At 58.7% G+C, this 25,214-nt stretch overlaps 2 protein-coding genes across 2 annotated transcripts; one reads left to right on the top strand and one right to left on the bottom strand.

The window, feature by feature from the left end:
• The first annotated feature begins 1,451 nt into the window (after window positions 1–1,451).
• TMEM132A (transmembrane protein 132A) lies at window positions 1,452–15,484 on the top strand. The gene is made up of 11 exons (XM_067541523.1): window positions 1,452–1,667; window positions 7,619–7,833; window positions 7,953–8,171; window positions 8,667–9,064; window positions 9,215–9,364; window positions 9,882–10,074; window positions 10,163–10,306; window positions 11,015–11,220; window positions 12,008–12,284; window positions 12,639–12,830; window positions 13,201–15,484. Exons 1-11 carry the CDS (start codon window positions 1,556–1,558, stop codon window positions 14,395–14,397), a joined length of 3,303 nt encoding a protein of 1,100 aa, XP_067397624.1. The 5' UTR covers window positions 1,452–1,555; the 3' UTR covers window positions 14,398–15,484.
• Window positions 15,485–17,727: 2,243 nt separating this feature from the next.
• Window positions 17,728–24,586, bottom strand: SLC15A3 (solute carrier family 15 member 3). The gene is made up of 8 exons (XM_067541472.1): window positions 24,005–24,586; window positions 22,327–22,610; window positions 22,018–22,183; window positions 20,860–20,955; window positions 20,109–20,277; window positions 19,707–19,865; window positions 19,130–19,288; window positions 17,728–18,645 (listed from the first exon to the last, which is right to left on the bottom strand). Exons 1-8 carry the CDS (start codon window positions 24,566–24,568, stop codon window positions 18,479–18,481), a joined length of 1,764 nt encoding a protein of 587 aa, XP_067397573.1. The 5' UTR covers window positions 24,569–24,586; the 3' UTR covers window positions 17,728–18,478.
• Window positions 24,587–25,214: the final 628 nt, after the last annotated feature.

The raw sequence follows: 25,214 nt of genomic DNA, 5'->3' as shown, positions 1-25,214 counted from the left end.
CTCACCCCACCATCTCCCATGCCCCTTGCTTGCTTATCCCTTCTGTCCCTGTATGCTGGAGCCCCCAGTTCCTCCCCACCCCCTCTCTGGGTCTCCCACATGATCATCCCTCCCCTCATTTTGGAGGGGAGGAGCTGTTACATGGTAGGGGCTGAAGGCTCCAATCTGTTGTTTACTGGCCTGTTTAACCCCTCGGTGCCTGGGCAGGTTTTTTTCTGCCCCAGCCAGGCTCCCAGAGCCTGAGGGCAGAGCCGACCAGCTGCAACTCCCTGCTGCTGGCTGGTTCCTCTCTGTGCAGGGAAACAAGTTGGAGCAAGAGTGTTGGGTGTGAGTTCTCCGTGGCACCCAGCATGCCTCGGGTGCCTGGCGGCCCTGGTGCAGCTGGGCTGGGGAGCCCCAGGGCAACAGGCTTATGGCACCCTCAGGAATCCACTCGCTCTGTCCCGTCTGTCTGTCTGGTTATCTACAAAGCACCAGTCACCAGGGGACTGAGCTGTCCCCATCACTGTCTGTCTCCTGTGATTCTCTCACCATCTGTCTGTCCCTTCCTGTGGATCTCCCGCTGTCTGCCTGTCTGTCTCCTGTGATTCTCTCCCTCTCTGTCTATCCACCTCTCACTGTCTCTGGCTGCCTTCTTCCTGGCTGCCTCTTGGTCTCGTTTGTTCTTTCTCCTTCGGTCTGTTTTGCCCTCCTGCTCACGTTTTCTCTCCTTCCCACTTTCTTTCCTGTGGCTGCCTTGATCTATCCCGTCCCTATTATGGCCTGTATGTTACTGGAGCCCTGGGCCCCAATCGGTGATCTGGGCCCCATGGTGCCAGGCCCTGTATGTGCAGTGCAGGAGGCAGCCCCTGCCTCAACCAGCTTCCAATCTCTGACACACAGGGAAGCACAAACCCTGCCTCTGCTCACACGCCCCATCCCCTCCTCCCTCACTCTGTCCATCCTTGGCTCATTCTGCCCCTCACTCGGATCTCTCTTTCCTTCAAGGGGGCTGCTCACTCAATCCCTTGCTTTTTCCTCTTTCTGTCACTCCTCCCTCATTCCCTCCTGCTCCCGCTGTCCCTCTCTCACACTTCCCCTCGTTCATTTTCTCCCCTTCCCTCTCTTTCCATCTCACCCTCTGGCCCACTTTGTTGCTCCCCACCCCCCTTCTCAACCTCTCTCTCTCTCTGGCTCCTTCTCTCTCTCGCTCTGTCCCCGGCTCCTTCCCTCCTGCCCCTGGCTCCATCCCAGGCCCCAGCTTTTGCTCTGTGATTCGCATTACCCCATTGCCTAAGCAGCGGGCTGTGCTAGGCGCTGGACGGGGAGGCGGTGGGCTGCTGGCTGGGAAGCAGAGGGGTTTAGGACCCGGCTGGGGCGGCAGGAGAGGAGCCCATGTGCGCCCTCCCTCCCCATTCCTCTATTGTCTGAGAGCAGCAGCCCCGGCGGCGGCGGCGGCAGAGACAGACGGAGGCGCGGCCGGGGCGCACGGACAGCGGGAAGGCGGCGCTCGGGGACCGGGGCATGTTGCGGGCGCAGGGCGCGGGCAGAGGGATCTGAGCCCCGCGCCAGCCCCATGGCCCCGGGGCGGGTAGGGATGAGACCCCCCCGGCTCGCTGCCCCCTTGGCCTCCGGCCGCGGCTGCTTCGTCCTGCTGGCCGCGCTGCTGGCTCTGGAGACGGCGAGAGGTGAGTGTGGGGGCTCGGGGCTCGGCCTCCCCCCGGACAGCCTGGCAGCGCCGCTGAGACACGCCCCCCAGGCTTCCCCCGGCCCGGCGAGCCCCGTCGGACGCCGCAGGAGCCGCGCCCCCCTGCCCCTCCGTGGGATCCAGCGGGGACCCCGGCCCCAGTACCCAGCTCTGAGCCCCGTAGGACCCGTGCGCCCCCCATGAGATCCAGCGGGGACCCCGGCCCCAGTACCCAGCTCTGAGACCCATAGGACCCGTGCGCCCCCCACATGGGATCTAGCGGGGACTCTTGTGTCAGTACCCGGGTCTGAGACCCATGCACCCTTCCCCCATGGGATCCAGTGGGGACCCCGGTCCCAGCCACCTAGTTGTGAGCCCCATGGGACCCTGCAGGATCCCTCTGCTCCCTCCCCCCGCCATAGGATCCAGTGGCGACTCCTGCCCTGATGCAGTTAGGTCTGTGGGCCGGGCAAGTTGGGCCCTTGCTGGGCATTCCCCAGGGCAGTCTGATTGTGAAGGTCTCAAGCCATGAGGCTGACCCACATCCCTTGGGAGGCTGCTTCCCAGGCCAATGCATCTCTCTGTTAGCAAATGCTCCCAGCTCAGCCAGTCATTACCCTTCCTGTCCCAACCCCTGTCTGTTAGCCTGAAGGGACCTCCACCCTCCTGGGGTATGCAGACTGTTCTCACCTCTAGTCACTCCCTCCAGCCCCCTCACCCCCCATCCTTTCCGTCACTCCCCCCAAAATCTTTGCAGCACTGAAATGCTTAGCTCCGAGGGCTCTAGGTGCAATGGGAGCAGAACTGTGCTGGGGCTGGTGGTGCCTGTGAAGGGGCGGGTGGGTTGGACCTGATGGAGAGCTCGCTGTGTGTCATTTTCTCCATCTGTGCTCCAAAGATTCCCCAGACCTAATCGATTCTCTGTTGCACTGGCAGCAGAATCACCTGCTCCTGATTCTACAGGGTCCATTCCTGGTCCTCCAGGTCCCATATGCATTGGGGAGCTTCTGGGATCCCCAGGCACCACGGGAGCCATGATTCAGGGCAAGCCATCTCTGAGGGGTTTGTTCTGTCCCACGGGACTGGTGCCTGCGGTGGGATCACAGCATTTCGTGGTGAATCCTGATCTCTGCTAGGACAAACTGGGAAAAACATATAAACATAAGAGTGGCCATACTGGATCAGACCAACGGTCTGTCTAGCCCAGTATTCTGTCTTTTGACGGACAACACCAGGTGCTTCAGAGAGAATTAACAAAACAGGTAATCATAAAGTGATCCATCCCGTCGCCCATTCCCAGTTTCTGGCAAACAGCAATCCCTGCCCATCTGGTTAATAACCATTGATGGATCTATCCTCCATGAATTTACCTAGTACTTTTGGACCCGTTGTAATATTGGCCTTCACGACATCCTCAGGCAAGGCATTCCACAGGTTGACTGTGCATTGCGTGAAGAAATACTTCCTTTTGTTTGTTTTAAACCTGCAGCCTATTAACTTCATTCAGTGACCCCTAGTTCTTGTGTTACAAGAAGGAGTAAATAACACTTCCTTACATACTTTCTCCACAGTAGTCATGATTTTATTGACCTCTGTCATATCCCCCCTTAGTTGTCTCTTTTCCAAGCTGAAAAGTCCCAGTCTTATTAATCTCTCCTCATATGGAATTTGTTCCATATCCCTAATCATTTTTGTTGCCCTTTTCTGTACCTTTTCCAATTCTAATATGTCTTTTTTGAGATGGGGCAACAAGATCTGAATGCATATTCAAGATGTGGGCGGACCATGGATTTATATAGAGACAATATGATATTTTCTGTCTTATTATCTATCCCTTTCCTAATGACTTCTAATATTCTGTTAGGTTTTTTTGACTGCCGCTGCACATTGAACAGATGCTACTATCCCCAATGGCTCCAAGATCTCTTTCTTGAGTGTTAACAGTTAATTTAGACCCCATTATGTTTTCCAGTGTGCATTATTTTGCATTTATCAACACTCAATTTCATCTGCCATTTTGTTGCCGAGTCTCCCAGTTTTGTGAGATCCCTTTGTAACTCTTCGCAGTCTGCTTTGAACTTGACTATCTTGGGTAGTTTTATATCATCTGCAAATTTTGCCACCTCACTGTTTACCCCTTTTTCCAGACCATTTATGAATATGCTGAACAGTACTTGTCCCAATACAGATCCCTGGGGGACACCACTATTTACCTCTCTCCATTCTGAAAACTGACCATTTACTCCTATATCTTCTGAATCAGATGACTGGAGGATAGCTAATATGATGCCAATTTTTTAAAAAGGTTCCAGAGGCGATCCCGGCAATTACAGGTCGGTAAGCCTAACTTCTGTACCAGGCAGATTGGTTGAAACTATAGTAAAGAACAGAATTACCAGACACATAGCTGAACACGATACGTTGGGGAGAGTCAATATGGTTTTTGGAAAGGGAAATCATGCCTCACCAATCTGCTAGAATTCTTTGAGGAGGTTAACAAGCATGTGGACAAGGGTGATCCAGTGAATATAGTGTACTTACATTTTCAGAAACAAGGTCCCTCACCAAAGGCTCTTAAGCAAAGTAAACAGTCATGGGATAAGAGGGAAAGTCCTCCCCTGGATCAGTAATCTGGTTAAAAGATAGGAAGGGCTTGGGCCATATGAGAGAGAAGGGTCTCTGGGCTGAGCAGGCAGGGGACTGGAGAGGGGACTGGGAAGGGAGGCCGGGAGCCAGGCCCAGCAGGAGAAGGGATGATATGGGAGGCAGAAAGCTAGGCTGGAGCTGTCAGGGTGATGAGGGGAAATAGATGAGAGTGCAATGTAATTAGCAGGCCTATTGAGCAGGGGGAGGGGAGATGGCAGAGGTCACTGCCTGTGGGAGGCAGATACCAGGCTTGTGAAGGACCCACCTGTTTCTCCCCACTCCCTGGATCTTGGGATGTAGAGAACCAGAGGGCAGAGGGGGATGTCACAGTATCTGTCAGCCACCTGCTCCTTCCCTGGGGGACAGAGACTGGGACAGGCGTGAAAAGGGATCACAGTGGAGGGGAAAGTGTCGTCATGTAATGGACTGATTGGTAGGGGGAGGGAGAGATCATAGCCCTGGAAGTGCTGGGGAGGAAGGTTTTGTGATCTCCATTCCTGGGTGTGGATGGAGCTGGCTTGTCTGGAAGAACTGTCATGGAGCGTCTTATCCCTATATGTGTGACACCTCCCGCCCCCAGCCCATGGTCTGTGATAGGTACCATCTTGGCTGACACTGGGGATTGAAGCCGGGACCTGCAAAGCTAAAAAGCATACACTGCTACCACCAGGGCTGTGATAGACTCAAATCTTCTGTGGTCAGGCACAGATGGGGAATCTGCAACACACCTGCCAGTGGGTTAATGTACATAGCAGCAGGGCTTCAGAGATGGACCCAAGCTGAAATACACCTGAGCCTTGAGCCACAGCGCCTCCTGCTGGTCGGGTTGCCCCATTGCTGGGTCCAAAGAGCTGGACTATGAGCCCCTTTCCCCCCATACACGTTAGATCAATCATTGTCCTCTGCAGGGCTTGTGGGATAGCATTGGTGGGGGCTTCTTGCACACACAAACCTGTCTGCTGGACAGCTGTCCCCCCCCCACACACACACACCTTCTTCAGGAGGTGGGAGTTGTACCCTCACACTCAAAGCCCCCTCCTCTTAGCAGTGGCAACCTGGCCCCTCAACCTCACCCCTGTCTCTCTAGTAGCTATCCCTCCTCTTCCCGCAATGGGCTTAGCACCGCAGCTGTCTCTCTGCGGACTAAGGCCAGACCTGCAAGTCAGCGCTGGAGTTTCCTTTGAGGGCTAAAGGCGGCCTCATTTTCTTAAAATGGCTCCTTTGATCCTGTGAAACTGAAAGGCGCTGGCCCAGGAAAGTTTCCTGCTAGCCCTGGCCAAGTGGGGGAAGTGGCTTTCAAGCTCCATGCAGGCCGAGGTGCTGCTGACGTTGAGTTGCAGTTGTAAGTGGTAGCTAACGCCCCGTTTCTGACAGTCAGATCAGAGCAGGTTGGGTTATAATTTTCTTAACTGCTCTCTCTTTGGAAGGTAGGGACATCTGAAAGTAAAGTTACAAGCAAAGCCAAGACTCTTAAAAATGTTGAAATCAACTGATCTCAGAAATCTCCAAAATGGCTGGTTCCATTGACGTCAAAGTATTGCGTCGTCTTTGACAAATGGCGCCAACTCTAGAGCTGGGTGAAGAATAAAACTACTGTTTTCGCAAACAGTGTTGAAATTGTTTCTGTATATATTTTGTTTAATTGTTGGGGGAAAGATTGATGTTTTTTTCATTGAAAATGGTATCGACTTTTTTCTTATCAGAAACCCGGTGGGTGAAAAATCTCAGTGATTTTCACCATTTTTCCGTAGGTTTTGGATCAGATTTTTTTTTGTGGGGGGAAGAAAAACAACCATATTTTTTTTACAAAAAGGAAAACAAAAGTAATTAGCTCTACTTATATGCTACGCTGTTGTTTGTTCAGTTGTGTCATTGGCGTGCTGGGCTTTGTACAGACTCAGAACAAAAACACAGTCTGTGCCCCAAAGAGTCGCAATCTTAGTAGGGCCAAAAGCGTCTGAATTAGATGTTAACAGAAGCAAAGACCAGAACATGATTCGCAATCAAGCTAAAGGCCCCGTCCTCTGTCAATCACTCCGCTTTCGCCTTCCTGCGTCTCATCATGTCAAAGTCCCACTGAATCTCCAGGTGTCCATAGAAACCCTGAGGAAACAATGTCTGAGTTTTGACTGGCTCTGTACATCACAAAGACGCAAAAGAGCACAAGCCTGTTTGTGTTATGATAGCACCTGAGATTGCGGGACTCCGTTGTGCCAGGTGCTGCACATGCACCAACAGAGCTAGCAATCTCAATAGACAAGGCAGACAATGGGTGAGGGGGACTGCCAAATGGAGAACTGAGGTACAGGGAGCTTAGGGTCAGTGTTTTCCAGAGCTCACACCTTCTGGGTCAGGGTAATGAATAGGTGGGCCAAATCCGGACCACCAGATGCTTTTGAACGGACCCCCAAATCTTTTTATTTGCTTATTATCATTATTGTTTTGTTTTCTCTGGAGTCTAGACCTTCATTATACCTTGACCAAGGAATTTGGACCTTGACAAAAAATAATTGACTACCCCCAGTGCCGCACACTTTTGATAGCCTGTCCTTTATTTCGGTGCTGAATGAGAGCTGAACTCTGGCAAATTGAATGCCAGCTTCATTGCTGAGCCTTAGACAATCTGGCCTTCAGAGACTTGCCAAAGGTTTTCTTAGATTCGGAGGGTGAAAACCTGGCCCTGTGGAAGCCCATGTCAGATTTCCCACTGACTTCAGTGAGGCCAGGATTTCATTCAGAGAAGGGAGCATTGTTATGATCGTGTCTGATCTGCATGACGGAGGCGATGGAATTTCATCCGGTGTCTTGGTTGTGAGAAAGGCTGGTCTTTGGATTAAAGCACTGGGCAAGGACTCTGGAGGTCTGGGTTCAAATGCCAGCTCTGCCACAGACTCTCTGGGGGAGTCACTTAATCTCTCTGTGCCTCAGTTTCCCATCTGTGCAATGGGAGTAATAATAATTGTTTGTCTATGCAGATTGTGAGCTCTCTGGGGCAGGGACTGTCTCTTGCTATGTGTCTGGACAGTGCCTGGCCCCACAGGGCCCTGATCTCAGTTGGGGTCTCTAGGCTCTTTTGTAATACAAATAGTTCAGCTTCCTTTTCTCCAGCAGGGGGCAGGCTTGACCCACCCCCTTGAATGGCTCAGGAACAGTGATGCTGCCCTTCAGATCCTGGTGACATCCTCTCCCGGCATCTCCTCCTGTCAGGAGGGGTTGGGTGTGGGGACGGCCTGGTGCCCTGGCGAGTGCATGGGGTGAGGGGCACGTGCCTGCTGGCAGCGGACCTGGTTTTGCTCCTCCCCGCAGTGTGTGGAGAGTCGGACGCTCCCGAGCTGGTGTACCTGCCGGCCGAACTCAAGGTGCTGGACGTTCCGGACCATTTCCGGCTGCAGCGGGTCGATCGGTACCTGCCGGAAAACGCTTCCCTGGGCACCCGCTCGGAGACCTACCTCCTCCTCCATCGCCGGCCCGCGCCAAAGCCTGTCGTCCAAGCCACCTACCTACCCTTCACTGCCCAACAGGTAACCCTGCCCCCTACCCATCCAGCTGGGGGGAGATGCCTACGCTTTGGGCTCAGCTGGCATCTCAGTGGCCTCTCTGACCTGCCTCTCCTGGTCTCAGCCTGCATCTCTCTCTCCAGGCAGTGCCGGCAGCCGATCCCCACCACAGGGATGGCTCCGCAGCCTGGGACGTCCGAGCTGTATCCATTGAGAGCACGGTGTCTCCAGCTGAGCCCCATGCCAGGGTCCTCTTCCACCTCAAGGGGCAGGACTGGCTGCCGGGGTGGCACGACCTGCCCTGTGTCTCCCTGCACGCCTTCCACCAGACGCGGGCTGTGTACGGCGCCTGCCGCCTCCAGGTCAGTACATGACCCCGCTGCCCCAAGGGCTACCCTCACCTGCCCTCCCAGGAGACGGAGGGCCCAGCACTCAGACCTGCTTGGAGGAGGGATGGGGCCGGGGGGAGCTGGAGGTCCCTCTCGTTGGGTACATTCTGCCCCTTCTTAGGGCCAGATCAGGGTGCGTCAGGGATCACCATGGAGAAGGTTGCGTGTCCCCCCCATAGCAAGGTTGCAGGGGCAGCTGGAGATGGGGAACTCACCAGGACAAGGCTGGCTCTTCAGAGGGTGAGCTTAGGGGTCCAGGTGGTCTTGGACTGGGGGAAAGAGGGCTGTTCTGCGCTGGGGACAGCAGTGCAGTGTAGGTCGGGCTTGGAGCAGGAGTTGGTATCCCCCCGGGTTGGGTGATGGAGACTTCAGGGCCCACCCTAGAGGTGTGAGGTCAGGGAGCCCGCAGGGGTGAGGCTGGGGCTAGATCGATGTTCTCTGAGCCTGCTCCTTGCTCTTCCCACTCAGGCGCCCCTGGGGGTGTGCGTAGTGGAGCTGGAGTTCCCCCCGCGCTGGTTCTCTGCCATGCCCCCCTCCTCGCACAGCCGGCGCAGAGCCGTGGAGCCCGCCCGGCCCCCCGAGCGAGCCGAGCTGTACTACAGCCTGGGGCCCAGGGAAACATCTGGAGAGTGCGGCCATGCAGGGCCCCGGGAGAGGCCCCAGCCGGGCAGCGAGGGCGTGAAGGAAAGACTGCACTACGTGGGCACTGTGGAACTGCGAGCCACGGACCCGCCCCGGCGCCAGGAGGTGCGGCTGGATGACAATGTGCTGATCCGGGTCCCCGACATGGCACTGCGGCCGGGGCAGCTGTTCACGGCCACCCTGATCCTTCAGCAGAACTTCACCGCCGACCTGCTGACCCTCAGGTGAGATCCAGAGGGATCCAGGGACCCTGCCCGTGGCACACGCCCCACTGGCCCCTTGAGGTTCCCCGTTGGGTTCCAAGGGTCCCTGCTTTGGATGACGTCTCTGCCAGGAATCCGCATTCTGACTCTGAACTGTGCTTCTTTCATCAGGATCAAGGTGAAGAAGGGGCTGCAGGTCCTAGCTGCCCGCCCCGCCGTCCCCGAGGCCTGGACGGCCAAGCTGGACAAGTTCAAAGGCTCCAAGCACCACACCGCTCTGGTCACCTGTCGCCGGCTGGATGCTGGCCAGTTGGACTGGAGGTAGGAACCTGGAGGGGACAAGGCTGGCACGCTCATTCTCCCGGGCATCGGCCAATTGGGCTGGAGGTAGAAACTGTGGGACTCCTGCTGGGACTGGGCAGGGCTGACTTGAGTATTCTCCTGGGCATCATCCAATTGGAGTGGGGGACAGGACGCCCCGTGACTCAGAGGGAGGCAGTGGTGATGTAGCTGTTCTCCCAGGATTCAGCCAATCAGACTGCAGGTATGATGCCATTGGCCTGGAAACGGGATGGCTGGTGCTGCTCCCCCCCGGATACTGACCAATCAAATCGGGGGAGGGGAACCGTGGGTGGCTGGACAAGACAGTCCCTCTCTCTGGTCAACTTCTGGTTGTGCTTGGAGGTGGCTCATGTGTGTGGCTTATGATGGAGCAGGGGTGAGATGCCGCGGCCCCCTGGGGGCACTGTATATGTCCTCCACGGCCCCCCCCCGCCCCCCCCCCCACTCACCTACTCTCCATTCACTGCCCCCTCGCTTCCCTCCTGCCTCCGTCTAGGGCAGCAGATTTTCCCGAGTTCCTCTATCTGGACTTGGCGGTGGAGAATGGCACGAGTGGCCTGGCTTCCACACGCCCTGTCACCTGGCAGGTGGAGTACCCCGGCCAGGACCCCGAGGCCGAGAAGGACAAGATGGTGTGGGAGATCCAGGTGTCGGAGCGCAACGTCCGGGCGCTGGTCCCGTTGGTGAAGGTAAAGCCTTGTCGTTCTGTCCCCGCAGCGGGGCGCCCCTCACCCCAGAAGCAGTGTCTCAGTCTCTGTCCCCTCCTGGTCTCCCCAGGAGCAGGAGATCGTGAATACTGCCCCCCTGACGGGCATCCCCCAGTCGGTGCCGGTGAAGCTGGTTGCTGTGGAGACAGGGGGAGCTGTGTTTGAGGTCACCGAGCAGATGGGGTGTGAGTCCGCCAACAAGCAGGTCCTGAAGGTGAGAAACAAGCAATCCACCCGCTACCCCCCAAGGAGGTGCCTTCCTGGGCCATCACCCCAGCCTCACCCTCAGAGATGCCAGATCCCCTACCACCACCCTCAGGTGCCTTCCTGGGCCATCACCCCGCCTCACCCTCTAAGAGCTAGATCTCCCCTGACCCCTGAGGCTGGGGAAAGGAGCAGGGGACAAGAGATCAGAGTTTACATGGGAGTCTGGTGTGCCCACTCCCCAGGTCACAATACAGCCCAGTCGACCAGTGGGGCGGCACTGGGACCTCCTCTTCCATCTGGAAGGTCTGGACTCTTCCACTGCTCCCCCTTCAGGCTTTCAGCCCCCTGGGGTCCTCTCGCCCACCTCCCCAGTTCCATGGCCCAAGCTCTCTGCCAGCCACCTCCTGTCCCCCTCCACATCCTCAGTGGCCCTGGCCCCTATAACTCTGGCTCCATAGCCACACATCCCTGCCCCCTTCGTACCTCTTGGGGCTCAGCTCCTGGGTGTTCCCCATCTCCACCGCCTCTCACTCTATAGCCAGGGGTCGCTGGGCCCCTTCTGCTCTTTTTTCCTCTTTGCTAGCTGCTCCTCACACCCTCCCCCGGCTCCATGGAGCATCCCGAGTGGCAGGCGTTGCAGGGGGGCTGAAGGTGTGTGAGTACGTGTTCGCATTTGTGCTAATGGGACTGTTCTCCGTGCCTTCCTGGCCCCCAGGTGACGGACACGTGTGACTCGGTCTTCGTGGGGGGCAAGGAGAACCGGGGCGCCCGTGGGGCACGGGTGGATTTCTGGTTCCGCCGGCTCCATGCCTCACTGCTCTTCACCGTCTGGGTGCCGCTGCTGCCGCTGCGCGTCGAATTGACCGACACCACGCTGGAGCAGGTGCGCGGCTGGAGGGTGCCCGGCGCCGCTCCAGACAGGTCAGTCCCGCTGGCTCCCTCTCTGGAGCCAGGATCAGGGCTGCTGTGAAGGTGCCGGGGCCTGGCGGGTGAGCAGGGAGGATGCCGGGATGTAGTGTCTCGGGAGGATGCCAGGGCCTGTCCTGTGGGAGGGTGGGCAGGGCCTGGCAGGCGGCGAGGGCATGGGAAAGGTGTGTTGGAGATAGGGGAGGAAGGGGCTGGCGCCGGAGGCTGGGTGCATGAAGAGGGCAGGCACCATGGCTATGACCACATTCCTGTGTGTGCTCTGGGGCGCTCAGATGCCACAGTGATGGGCACAGTCTAAGAACCTGACTAGACTAGAATGGAGGGGGCTCAGGGGGAGACGTCCCCTGGGAGCAGGCAGGTCGGTTGAGTGAGGAGCTCAGAGTCTCTGGTGACTGGTTGAGCGAAAGGTTCCACACTCAGGGCACAGACAGTGGGGTGGGGAGCGAGGGGGGAGCCGAAATCTCTGTGATGGGGTGGGGGATCCCAGAGTCAATAATGGGGCAGAGGCTGGGGGGTCCCAGAGTCTCTGAAGGGGCAGAAGCTGGCAGGGAGGTCCCAGAGTTTCTGATGGGGTAGAGGCCGGGGGAGGAGGGCGTCCCAGAGGCTGGAGGCAGATGAGCAGAGGGCAGGCTCTCCGTGTCACTGTGAAGGCTGGCAGGACAGGGTCCCGGAGGCCATGGCACTGGGATGGGGTGGCTCTCGGCCACCCGCAGCAGGTGGGGTTAGAGCCCCACGCCTGGGTGCTTCCTGCTGAGACCATGGCTCTCTCCCCCGCGAGCAGCGGCCCAGCGGAGGCTGAGGATGCTGGGGAGGAGGCAGAGAGGCGAGCTCGTGGCTGCCGGCTCCAGTACCAGCGTGCCGCCGTCCGCTTCCTGGCTCACTTCGTGGCTCATCCGCTGGACGGCGGCCGGCACCTGACCTACATGCCGAGCTCTGACTGGCTCCTGGATGTCTCCCACCTGGTGAGCGAGCATGCCAGGGTGCAGGACCCCCGTGTGGCCACGCTGGAGGGCGGGAGCGTGGTGATCGGCCGCGAGCCGGGAGTGACGTCGGTGGAGGTAGGGGCCAGGTGACGGGGGGCTGCCCGGGGAGGTGGGAGTTGGGGGTGAGCAGGGGGAGGGGCACAGGGGTTTGGGTGGGGTGAGCTGGGGGATGGTATTGGGGGGACAGCCAAGCAGAGGGTGAAGTGAGGGGAGGGACAACTGGGAGGTGGAGGGAGGCACAGAGGAAGGGGGAGTGAGTGGGGTAGGCTGGGAGGAGGAGAAGTGTGGGAGATAGGGGAGTGGGGGGAAGCGTGAGGGGGAAGATTGGGAGATGGGTGAGGGTCTGAGGAGGTTTTCTGTCCAGACCAGACTTGCTGATAGCACCCATGTGTGTCCCCACCCCCACCCCACCCCAACACCCCGGTGCAGGTGCGCTCCCCGGTCTCAGACTCCATCCTGGGCGAGCAGACGCTGGTGGTGTCGGACGAGAAGGTGGCTGTGTTGGAGCTACAGGCCCAGCTGGTGTCGGGCCTCTCACTGGCCCTCAGCACGGAGCTGGGACACCCCGACGTCCTCACCGCCACCTGCCGGGGACTCACAGCCCTGCACTCCCCAAAGCAGGTGAGAGGAGAACCTCGTGGGGCACGGGGGCGGGCGGCAAAGTGCAGGGCTGGAGACACGGGGTGTAACCTTGTGATTCCTGGGCTGAGTGAGCCTGGCCTTGCACAGGGTCGCTCCTTGCTCCAGCAGGGGTAGGAGAGGGTGTCAGGCACACGCTGCTGGTGGGAGGCCAGCAGGAGTTGAGGAGTGGGGCCTGTGTCGGCTCTGGTCCCCCCACAAGGCAGGGGGACAGCAGCACAGGACTCATGGGTGTCTCTCGTCTCACCCTCTCCGTTTGCTCCCACCCCCCTGCCCATCTGTGTGTTCCCCCCCACCCCAACACCACCCGCTTGTTGCCTGATCCCTGTGGCCCCCGATGTCCCCCCTCCAGGAAGCGGCACTCAGCGTTTGGCTGGCATTCACAGACCACACCCTGGCCCCCGTGGAGCTCTACAACTGGCGGGACGTGGCGCTCTCCATCTCCTCCGTGGACCCCGGCGTGGCCTGGGTACGGCCGGACGAGGAGCTGGCTCGCCCGCTGATTGTGGCCGAGGGGCCGGGCCGTGGGCCCCTCCTGCAGCTGGGCCTGCACACCGCGGACTCCTGCCGCAAAGGCAAGCACCGGGCGCCCCTGGCCACCGGTACTGCCTGGCTGGAGGTGGGCATCAGCCGGCGGCTCCCGACCCCCAGCGCCCCACGGCACCGCGATCCCCGCCCCGAGTCCCCCTTCCAGCGGGCCGAGGGGGCCATGTCAGGGGAGGCGGTGACGGCGGCAGCCACAGAGACCATGGTGGGGCCCCGGAAGCGGGCCCCGGCCGGGGTGGAGCCAGCCCTGACCAAGTTCGAGGGGCCCCAGGGTGGCTTCTCCTCCGAGGACGAGGAGCCTGGGGAGGAGGGAGAGGATGAGATGGTGAAGGCCCCCGAGCGGGTGACAGACCTGGAGATCGGGATGTACGTTCTCCTGGGCGTCTTCTGCTTGGCCATCTTCATCTTCCTCGTCAACTGCGTCGTCTTTGTGCTGCGCTACCAGCGCAAGGAGCCCCCCGACGCCGGGCCCGGCCCAGCCCCCTCCACCCAGCAGCCCCACAATTGGGTGTGGCTGGGCACCGACCAGGAGGAGCTGAGCCGCCAGCTGGATCGCTGCGGCCAGCATCAAGAGCGCAGCCCTGATCCCACCCCCGACCCCTCTGCCGTCGCCAAGGATGGCGGCTGCTGCTGCTGCGGGACTCCCCTGGGCACCGAGGCGGGCAGGGGGGAGGTCGGGGCCCCTGAGGTCACGGGCCCTGACGGGGGGAGCTCCGCCAGCACTTTCCTCCCGGCGGCTCCTGGGAGCCCGGCCCCACCCAGCACCTTGTCCCGGAAAGAGGTGGCCGCGCCGGGGGGCAGACGTAAGCGGGTGGAGTTTGTGACCTTTGCCTCGCCCCGGGCCCCCGAGGGGGCCGCGTCTCCCCCGCCCTCCTCTGCCCCTACCATTCAGTCCATCCTGGTGGCCAGCGAGGACGACATCCGCTGGGTGTGCGAGGACATGGGGCTGCGGGACCCCGACGAGCTGAGGAGCTACATGGAGAGGATCCGGGGCAGCTCCTGACCTCGAGCCGTCCGCGCCCCACTGACACCACACAGGGCAAAGCAGTAAGGGGCCAGCTCCCGCTTCCATCAGCCGCCCTCCCAGGGACCAGCCTGGGGAGCCACTGGGCATCCTCTGCCTACACCTCCCTTCCCGTCATGTTAGGAGGAGAGCCCTGTCCCCTGGGGTCACTGCCAGGGGGCAGGGCTCTGCCCACTAGGGGCGAGCCCTGGGCACCAGGATCTCTAGGGCACAGGGCAGAGTCCTACAGAATCACCTCCAACGCCTGGTCTCTGTTCTGAGCATCCAGCCTGGGCCTGCTCAGTTTCTATCTTGAGACCAGTTGAGGCCCCTCTTTTACTATCCCAGTGGACCGAGTTTGAACCCAGGTGTCCTGGTTATCACCCAGGTTCTGGAGGTGAGTTCCCCGCTGGACTCCAACCCACTGAGCGGGGGAGCCGGCGCCCGATTCCTGTTCTTGCTTTGGCTCTCATTGCGACGTTGTGTTGATTGTGCTGGTTTTCATGGCGAGTGTCTTTCCTGTGGTCTGACCCTCGGGATGTCCCTCCTACTCCCCACAATGCGGGAGGGGGGCACCGGCCGGCCCCCTTCACCCCGGCTGCCTGTTCATTTTGTACAATCTCTGGCATTTTATACCTGTAGCATCAGGAGGTTGCCACGACGGGTCCTTTATTTATGGAAGATTTTTAATTCTTAAGTTGTTACAAAAATAAAGTATTTAAAAGCAAATCTGGCCTCGGGGGGAGGGAGAGGTGCCTCCCTGCATTTGTGCTCAGTGCCCCCTGGGGGAAGGGCAGAGATAAGCAGCTGCAGGCTCCCTCTGCTATCAAACTTCTCCAGTTTCTCTGCCCGGCTTATTCTCAGCCCCCATCTGCCAAGGTTGGCCATTCTTCCATGGGACCACAGAGGGGAAGAGGAGGCCTGGCTCCCTGAGAATACCCCCTGCACTGGGGGGCTTCCCAGTGGGGAAGAATTGGAAGGGGGGTATGACTGGATTACATTCACTGTGGCTATTATCTGCTTGCCACTGCCACGGGAAGCAGCTCATGAATCAGAGCAGCCCCAGGGCTGCTCTAATTTACCCTGGGGCTAGGCACAGCTGTTCACATCCTGGGAGCATGATGGTGGCTTAATGCCAGCCTTAAGCAGGAGATGGAGATGGGGGGAGGGGAGGGGCGGAAGAATGTTCCAGGTGTCTCCACAAACAGAGTAACATGCTGGGTGCACGATCAGCAGGAACGTTCGCGCACTCAATCACCTCTTGGAGGTGGGAGATTCACACCCCACACAGCTGAACGGTGAGAGTGGGCCTTTTAAGAACAGCCTTCATCTAAAAGGAAAAGCTTCCCCCAGGGGCCAGGCCAAGCAGCTGGGCTGTCCCCCCGCCATCCCAGCATCCCCTCTACTGCCATCAGCCAGCCAGTAGGTCCAGCCCCTCAAATCGATTATAATTAGATTTTCCATTGCCAGGAAAAGCAGCAGCTCGGCTCCCTTGCAGGCCTGCGGACGAGGCGTCTCACACGAGAATCGTCAATAGGGTTTTTAACACGCCAAGGGATGGTGCTGCCTTTTGCGTTGCTGTGGTTTTAGGACACGGAAAATATTTGGACAATAGGATCGATTTTTTTTTTGTTTTTTTGTTCCCCATTGTTGCTTGTCTGGTGGCATTTCTCTCAGCTTGGACAGAGAAACTAGACAAGGAAGAAGGACAGTGTAGGGGTTGGGACTCAGATCTGAGTTTAGTTCCCAGACCGGCCAAAGGCTCTGTGATTGGGCAAATCCCACTCATGAAAATGTCCGTGCTTAACTTGGTGCACCCTCTGCTTAAATTTCTGCTGGGGTGGGCAGGAGGGGCCTTAATCACTCTGTGCACCAGGTCCCCATCTGTGAAATGGGGATTGGAAAATTTCACCAGCAGGAATTTGTCCCAGCTCAGCTTGGCAGTGACCTTGTGAGTTTTTCGCCTTCCTATGAAGTAGGGTCACTTGCCATGATTGTCTGAGAATATAGATTTCAGTCCATTCCCTACCATTGAAGAGGCCTTAGACATTGGTGCACTCTGTCCCGCCTGGACCTAATTGGACATAACAGTCTAGTCTCCTGTGGGCCGTAATACTTTGGTCTGATTTCAATGGTTGGGTTTAGCGGACGGGTGCTGGGTGCTGTGGATGGCCTGTGGTATGCAGGAGGTCAGGCTGGATCAGGGATTTTTTGCTAAGATCCAAACTTCTTGGTCAAGGTGTAGCCAAGGTCCAGACTCCAGAGAAAATACTACAATAACCATAACTAAATAAAAAGATTTTGTGGTCCGTTCAAAAGCATCTGGAAGTCCAGATTTGGCCTGCAGTCCACCTATTGACTACCCCTGGGCTAGGTGATCTGGTTGGCCCTTCTGGCCTTAAACTCTACGACTATTTGATGCTGTGCTTGGCTCGCCCAGAGCTAGCAGTTGAGGTCATGCAACTCAAGGGCAGCATCCTGGAACGGAGAGATCCTGGCCAGCCTGGCCCTCATAACTCCACCCCTCCCACTGCACTAACAGCATGTGCACGCAGTCAGATGTGGCCCTAACCCCAAGAGGGCCATAGGGGTAAGGAGGGTTGGGGTGATGGAGGGCGCTCTGTGGATAGCACAGAAACTATATCAAACAGACTCCTGTCCCCATGGCTCTCACAGCCTTCAATTGGCAGTAGGGGCTGTCTCTTACTATGTGTACGTGCAGCACCTAGCACACGGGGCCTCTGATACAATACATGATTAATCTGTTATGGATCATTAGTCTATTCTCTCCAGTGAGGTCAGCTCCCGCCACTGCTTTGCCAGTGATGCCAGCAGCAATTGCCCATCTGGCCAATTTTCAAATGAGCCCCTTTGTGGTTTCTCCCAGGCTGCTACTGGCCATAACCATCTGCAAAGCTGCCTCCTTTCAGACGCTTGCTTTGCCAGGATGCCTACCACCACCTTGATGACCTGGTGTGTCGCTGAGACCACTGAGCAATATTGCCTTATTGCTTCCTGGTGCTCCCCCAGCTGCCTGTTGTCTTTGACTTAGATGAAGGTGGCAAAGGCTCCAGGGGGAAGGTTTGGTCCTTTACAGAACTCTCTTTGCAGTGGAGGTGTCTTTGGTTTTGTTTTTAAGGGGAAGATGTTCTATTGCTTTGAGTTCTGGTGTCCTTTTCCCTGCGTTATTTCCACTTCTTATAAAATCAAAAACAGACCTTGGCAGGGCATTGAAGGGCAGCTGCAGTCACCTCTCTTTGTCTTGTCCACTGTGTGCTGGTGGCTTGGAACACCTTCATCCAACCCTCCTCCCGAATAAATTAAAGCCCCCAGGCTCCAAAAGATCTATATTTACAAACATCTCCACATGGACCAACCCCAAGAGACCAGCCAGGCAAAACCCACCGCTGCTGGCCTCTCCCCGTCCGAGCCCATTCAGCATTACACAGAGTAGTAGCAAGGATCGGCGTTGTTCTGGGGTCCTACCCAGCAGGCGTGGCACTCTGAGAGCGTGTCCAGCCTTTGCCCAGTTGAGCCCTGATATCAGCGTGGCTTGAGAAGGAGGTTTGCCCCTTGCATAGGATGGGACAGATCTCCTACCCCTGTCTCTGGGAATCATGCCCCCAACCCCTCTTTCCAGTTCCTTCCGCCTGTTGATTTAACCCCTTACTGCCCATCCCAGGAGATTGGCCAGCTCAGGACCCTGCCAGCTGGAGAAACCCAGTCAAGAGAGGGCATTCCCTAGGAAGCCAGGAAGAGTCTGGGTGCTGGGGGGTGCTAGGAGTAGCCAAGGGGGGCAGGGCAGGGTTTCCCAATGGCCTCCAAAGAAGCAGACCCCCAAGTGAGTCATGAAGGAGCTCCCCCCAGCCTTAGGGCAGCCCCCTCCTCCTTTGGTCCGTCCTTGCCTCCCCTGGGCACCTTACAGGTGAGAGTCCCTAGGGTCCTGCTTGGAAGCGTCCTTCCTCCTCCCCCTTTCCCAGGACAGGTTTGCGGAACCGGCTGCCCTGCCTGAGAGCCGCCCCAGCCACCAGCCCAAGCCAGCCACTGCAGGAAAGGGCAGCTGGAGGGGCAGTGGGTCTCCTCAGTCCCCCTCACGGCCGGTGCAGGCGCGGCACAAGTTGGGCGGCTGCTGCTGCTGCTGCTGCCTCTCGTAGCGGACAGAGATCCAGACAAAGAGCACGCAGGTCACGGTCTGGATCCCAGCCAGGAGGAAGAAGTAATAGTCCATGTGGCACTTGTTAATGTTCCCTGGGGGGACAAAGGGTGAGCAGTCAGAGAAGGGTGACCAAATGGCAAGTGTGAAAAATAGGAACAAGGGTGGAGGGCAATAGGTGCCTGTATAAGAAAAAGCCCCGAATCGTGGGACTGTCCCTATAAAATCAGGCCATCTGGTCACCCTAGTCAGAGCGCCCCCTGCTGGCCCTTGGCAGACACCTCCATTCCCTCCCCCCAGCCCAAGGCACATGTCTTCCTACGCAGTCAGTGTACTCCAACCCGGCACCAGGTGAGAACATCTTTCGCCACATTCCCAGCTCCAGGGACCCGTCCCCCGGTGCTGTCAGCAGAACCCCCCTCTGTGGAGAGCTCCCTCAGCTAGCAGTGGGATGATAGGCCTGTTCTCCGCTCTTGGGCCTCAACTCCCCACCTGCCCAGAGCACCTGCTGTTGGCCCCAGAGACACATTTCCCGCCTCTCCCGTCCGCTTTGTATTGGCCCCCTGGACCCACACTCACCAGTGTCCTCGGGGCAGTGCATCCAGCCCCGCTCCGGCACCGAGAGGAGCGTCAGCAGCCCAGAACCCAGGAGCGAGCCCACGCCAGAAATGAAGAAAAAGAGCCCCATGATGGCTCCCTGCATGGACTTGGGGGCCTCTGAGTAGGCAAATTCCAGCCCTGGGGGAGAGCAGAGAGCTCTGAGGGACATCAGTAATACTAGGGCAAATGGACCCTGCTTCTAGCCGCCAGGGGCTGGGCTCAAACAACAAGCTGTGTGCTGGCATGCCAGCTGATTGATTAGCCGGCAGCCCCCACCCCACTGGAGAGCACTAGCCTTGAACCCATAACAATCTGTAGGTCACCCATCCAGTTACAGAGCAAGCCTCTCTTTGCTTCAGGAACTCAGAAGTAATCACCTGTATTTGCAGCCCTCTGCCCCCATCATTCATCAGCCCCTGTTGCACATGCTCTGTCTAGCCCCAGCCCAGCCCTTGGCATTTTACCCCCTCACCTGTGCTGTCTTATTATTATTAATGGACCCCCCCCTCCCCCATACACCATCGCGCTAGGCGCTGTACAAACACAGCACCGTTACCTGGAATGCTGGCAAAGATTTCGCTGATGCCGATGAGCATGTACTGGGGGATCTGCCACCAGATGGGCAGCGGGGCGGCAAAGTACTCATCCTTGCCGATGTACTGTGAGATGGTCTGGTTGTTCTTCACGTACCACAGCCTCTTGGTCTCCAGGATGCCTGCCGCAGAGGGGCGGGACCGATCAATGTGGCACCCCCCCATGCACATTCAGAAGGGGTCAGCCCCAGCTGAGCAAGGCCCCATGGGTGAGTCAGCAGGCCCTTGCTTTCAGGCCCGGGAGAGCCTATCGGCCATCCTCTGGGACACCCCCACAATGCATGTCAGCTCCAGCCCTGGCCATGGCGCTGGGCAGCGGCCTCCCACCAGCTGTGGCCTCCCTAGCCACGGGCACCAGGCGTTACCTGCCACGATGATGGAGGCGAGGCCAAAGAACATGCCAATGGCCATCCTCTTCAGCGCTGAGGGCAGCAGCTTCCGTCTCACCAGGAACGGGTCAATGACTCGATCCTTCAGCGGGACCAGAACCAGCAGGACCACCACATTGGCTAACAGGAGCCAGGCATCAGGGAACTAAGGAGGGAGAGAACTGGGTCAGAGCCAGGACTTGGGCTAACAGGAACCAGGCACTGGGGAATTAGGGAGAGAACTGGGTCAGAACCAGCACCTTGGCTAACAGAACCAGGCATCCCCTTAAGAAATGTCTCCACAGCATCTCAATCTCCTACCTCTCCCAGCCTGGACACTCCCCCGGCTCCCTAATCTCCTCCCCTTCAGCTAGCCAGGGCCTCCCGGGCCTGAGGAGAAGCGGAAGCAGCTGAGACAGTTTCTGTTCTGTCTCCAGCCAGAGGGGTGACCACAACCAGTGTCACATGCAGCTCAGGCGGAGTCTCTCACAATGGGGGGATTGTGCGGTCAGGGGACGGTGGCCTCCTGGCCCTGCCTCCCTGCCCAGGCCGGGAACGTCGTCATCCCACTCCAGTGGGCAGCAGGATTCACTTGTGCTGCCTCTTCCACTGGCCCCTTTGCCTGGCCTGGTGGCATCCCTGCCCCGTGTCATCATCAACCCCAGCAATGTCACTCAGCCCTCCCCCACCGCACCCCCTTGAGCTGGTGTCACTCTCTGCCAGGCCGCTGCGTGCCGCAGCCCCTCACCATGTAGCTGCCACCCGTGCCGCTGCCCGTGCCTTTGTGCTGGAAGATGTTGGGGATGAAGAGGTGGAGGCCCTGCAGGTAGTAAGTCGACTGCATCTGAAATGTAACAGGGAGGTCAATGTGGGGCCCAGATCCACGGGACGGCCTTCCCCCCGTCACCCTTCTTGGGGCATCATCATCAACCCCAGTGATGTCACTCAGCCCGCTTCCACCACACCAGGGGGGCATTGTCCCTCCCCCACCCTCTTGAGTTGGCATCATTGTCTGCCTTCCCCGCTGCATGCCACGGCCCCTAGGGGAACTGAACCCCTCTCCTATCCCACTGAGTGAGGGCAGAGACACCCCACAGGAGGGGATGGGCTGAACCCCCTTTGCCTACCCCAGGGACACCTGCCAAGCCAGGACTGAGGCAGCAGTGGAGGGGAGACCCCTGGGAGAAGGTTCCTGGGTCCTGCCTGCTGGCTACCAGCAGCCAATGATTATTGGTGCCCGGTGCATGGAGAGAGGTGGCAAACCAAAGAGGAAGGAAATGAGGAGGAAATCTTTCTAAGAGATGGACGCAGTCCCAGGCCCTTTAATGGGAAATGGGTCTCAGCCCCACCTGGGACCTGGTTCATTTCCCAGGTGGGGAGAGTGAAGCTGGGCTGTGTGATTCCTCTGGGATACATAAGGCAGAGGGCTGGGTAGGAAGGGATGTCAGCCAAGGCCCGAAGAAGGCTGTGGGGCTAAGAGGGGCCAGGAGAGCAACAGATAGGGGGATGACCTGCTGGCCTCTCAGAGCCAGAGGGGCACCAACCCAGGGAGCGTCCCGGTGCCTCTCCTGGGGGAAGGACGGCCTCTGGCTCTCGGGGGGGCAGGGTGGACTTGCTGGCTTGTTCCGCCCTGTTCATGTGACGAAGCCAGCCTCAAGTAGGGGTGGTTAAAAACTCGGAGGAAGCCTTTGTGGATTGTTTCTGGGGTGCTGAGATAGAGTCGCTGCAGAGCCGGCTTCGGAGGCCAGGGGGCGCTCTGGAGCCAACACCCCATTTGCAGCCCCCTCACCCCCCGAGGATCTGAGGGTCTCACAAGCATGAACGGGAGCGAGCCTCCGCTCCCAGCGGGGTGAGGACGGCTCAATGCCAACCCCCACTGCCAACCCCTGCTCAGCCAGCTCCCTACCTGGAAGTAGACCATCCAGTAGGGAATGAAGGTCAGTAGCACCGGCAGGATCTTGGCCATCACCTGGAAGTTGGCAAGATCCTCCTCCGGCGAAGGGGCCCGGGGCTGCGATTTGCCATCGAGGAGAGGATCTGTGCCCTGGGCTTCTGACGGGAGAGTGCCCGGCCTGCAGCGAAAGGGGAGAGCACAGACGACATGAGGAGCTCCCCTCCTCGCCCCCCATGTTTGTGGCTCCATTTTGGCCTGGTGCTCTCTGCGGGTGGCGGCCCTAGAGGGGACGGGGCGGGGAGCAGCCAGCGCCCACCCTACCTGAGGCGGAGTACTCGGCCGCAGCAGCTGCCCCGGAGGGCCAGCCGGAGCATGGTGGAGACCTGGCTGCCCGTGGGGGGCTTGGTGACAAAGGTGGGGGCGGCCAGGAGGAAGACGAGGAGGGCCAGGGCCACGCAGGCCGCAGGGATGGTGTAGCCGATGAGGAAGTCAATGTTCTGCTGGATGAAGGCCACCACGAGCAGCGAGATCACCGCCCCGATGTTAATGCTCCAGTAGAACCAGTTGAAGAAGCGTCGCGTGGCGTCGCGGCCACGGTCCGTCACCTGCAGGGGGTGCAAGGCAGGGCGGCGTGAGCCAGGCTGTGCCCCGCATCTATCCTCTCCCCCCATCCCAAACCCCTGCTCCCTCTGTCCCCCCAGCCCTTCCCATCCTCTTGCCTCCCCCACCCTTTCAGGGTGCCCCATTGGAGCAGCACCCCCTGGGGTGGGCATACGATGAGGCCCCCCCGCCTGGCCGAGGCTCTGTCGGGCTCCCCAAAGGGAAGGAGAGATGGGAGGTAAACCCCCCCAAGGGGTCTGGACATTCTCCCTCTACAGCCCATAAGAGGTTAACTCCCCACCCCCATTTCTCCTGGATCAGAGACACAATCCCCTTCTCCCCAGTTAGACACCTCACCTCCCACAATGGGTGCGAGAACTCCCTCACACCCTGGGAGGAGATGAGAAGGATTAACCCCTCATGCTCTGTGAGGCAAGATCATCCAGATGGATGTTCTCCCTGCCCCCAGCCTGATCTGGTAATTCTGGCTTCTTCCTGGGGATCCAGGGTGGTAGAGGGGCATTTATCCCATCATCTGCCCCCTCCCCGCAGCATGACACCTATTGCCAAGGGCCGGCCTGGCGTGCCCCCATCCTCCCCTCACTTACCCACCGTTCCAGCCCCACAGCCCAGCACTGGCTCGGATAGAGCACCGGGTCAGCCCTTCATGACCCTCCCGCTTCTGCTTCTGCACCCCCGCCTCCATGCTTGGGGGAAAGGGAGAGGCCACCCCATGTGAGCCATTTTTGGGCTGCAGGGCTGAAGGCAGCGGAGGGTAAGTGTGCTCTGGGCCAACCCTTCACAACAGGCGGGTGGAGCGCAGGAGGCTCTGCACCCCTCAGAGCCTCCTGGGCCACTGCCCCCTGCGCGTCATGAAGGGTTGGCCCAGCATTTCCCCCCTGCAGGCCGGAGCCCAGGGGCCTAGTCCCCCTGACTCCCCTCGGTACACCACTTATCCCAGCCAAGGCTTTGTCAAGCCGCACCTTAAAAAGCTCTAAGGATGGAGATTCCACCACCTCCCTAGGCATGCAAGCGCATGCGTACTTGCGCATGGTAGTGTGAGTGTGTGCAAGCTTGTGGGTGTGGATGTGCCCTTGTGTGTGTGTGCAACTGCTTGCATAGACGTACTGTTGCTTGCATGTGCTTTCAGAGTTGTGCCAGATGCACTTGTGTGTGCATGCGCGCACGGGGACGCATGTGTGCACAATTCGGTGTAGCCCACAATTCGGGCTTGTGTGCCCTCATGCACGCGTGTGCAACGTTAACCCTCTTGGGTGCTAGCCGGGGCGATGGTCTTGCCTAGTCGAGGCCTCTTTGGGGTGTGTGTGCGTGTAACCCTTTGTGTTCTGGACAGATTGCTCTTCAGGTGGCTTGCCCCGGGGGTGTTGGAAGTTGTTACCTGGTCGGCACCGAAGGGGGTGAGGTTGGCCTTGACGGAGCTGATGCCCAGTGCCAGCAGCAGCAGGCCGGTGTACATCAGTGGGGCGCAGTAGTGGCCGTGCGCTGGAGGCTGGCAGTCCCCGCTCTGATTCCGGCAGAGATCCTGCAGCGGGTATTTTGGCATCTTCCCGCACAGCGAGAGCCGCCCGTCCGACGAGGCCGTGACTGGCAGCAGGCAGGCCGACACTAGGTAGAGCAGGAAGCTCAGGGTGATGGTCCAGTAGCGGCCCAGATAGACGTCAGCCAACCAGCCCCCGATGGGCGAGAGCAGGTAGGAGGCGCCCAGGAAAAGCAGGGCAGCCCGTGAGGCCTGCGTGCCCTCCCAGTTGAAGTTGCTGCTGTTGAGGTAGAGGACGAGGTTGCAGACAATGCCGAAGAAAGCCGCCCGCTCCAGGATCTCCACCAGCAGCACGGCCACACAGGCTGCCTTCCGGCCCTCAAAGGCAGCCCACAGACCCCCGGCTGGGGCCTCTTCCTGCCCCAGCAGGGGTCGGCGCTCCCCTCGGGCACCATCCCGAGCCATGCAACGCCCTGCCTGGACACTGCACGGGTCTCTCCTGCTCTGCCCAGCCCACCCTTCTCAGCCTACGCTCTGTCTGTCTGCCCTCACTGCCTGGCCTGTCCTGCGTCTTCACCTCCCACGCTCTGTGTCTCCGTCGTCCCACACCGTCTCTGGCCAGCTGTATCGCCAGCTCTCTCTGCCTTCCTTGCTCAGTCTCTTGCTCTGGCAGATTCTCTCCGTCTCACTCTTCCTGGGCGTGTTTTCTCTGATCATTCAAGCCAGCTCCCACTTCCCCATTTCTCTTCTGAACAGAGACATCATATGACATTTCCCTTCCCAGAAATGAAACCTGCATCCCCCAGGTTCCCCTTTCTCAGGGGGCCGCTGCTCCACCCTCTCTCTGTGAGTTACACCCTTCTTCAAACTTTTCCAGCCCTTCCCCAAACTTTCCCCTTCCCAGTCTTCTCACAAGACGGGCCCCTCTGAGTAATAATCATACCTAGTGCTTTTTATCAGGAGATCTCAAAGTGCTTTACAAAGGCGCTCACTATAATTAGCCTCAGATAGGGAAACTGAGGGGCAAAGCAGCTTGCCCAAAGTCACCCATCAGGCCAGAGGCAAAGCTGGGAATAGACTCCATCTCAGGAGACCCCAGTCCAGTGCTCTG

This window comes from Emydura macquarii, unplaced genomic scaffold (assembly GCF_026122565.2).
Source record: "Emydura macquarii macquarii isolate MOO-44397 ecotype Brisbane River unplaced genomic scaffold, CSIRO-AGI_Emac_v2 contig_670, whole genome shotgun sequence".
In the NCBI taxonomy this organism is placed as follows: Eukaryota; Metazoa; Chordata; order Testudines; family Chelidae; genus Emydura; species Emydura macquarii.
This window is presented reverse-complemented; position numbering and strand designations above follow the sequence as displayed.

Excerpts from the sequence above, each read along its gene's own strand:
- TMEM132A (XM_067541523.1), top strand. The coding sequence starts at position 1,556 with ATGGCCCCGGGGCGGGTAGGGATGAGACCCCCCCGGCTCGCTGCCCCC. Across the intron at positions 1,668-7,618 it reads GGCTCTGGAGACGGCGAGAG|TGTGTGGAGAGTCGGACGCT; the intron begins GTGAGTGTGGGG and ends TCCTCCCCGCAG. Across the intron at positions 11,221-12,007 it reads CCCGGCGCCGCTCCAGACAG|CGGCCCAGCGGAGGCTGAGG; the intron begins GTCAGTCCCGCT and ends CCCCGCGAGCAG.
- SLC15A3 (XM_067541472.1), bottom strand. The coding sequence starts at position 24,568 with ATGGCTCGGGATGGTGCCCGAGGGGAGCGCCGACCCCTGCTGGGGCAG. Across the intron at positions 22,184-22,326 it reads GGCCGAGTACTCCGCCTCAG|GCCGGGCACTCTCCCGTCAG; the intron begins GTAGGGTGGGCG and ends CTTTCGCTGCAG. Across the intron at positions 20,956-22,017 it reads ACTGGATGGTCTACTTCCAG|ATGCAGTCGACTTACTACCT; the intron begins GTAGGGAGCTGG and ends GTTACATTTCAG.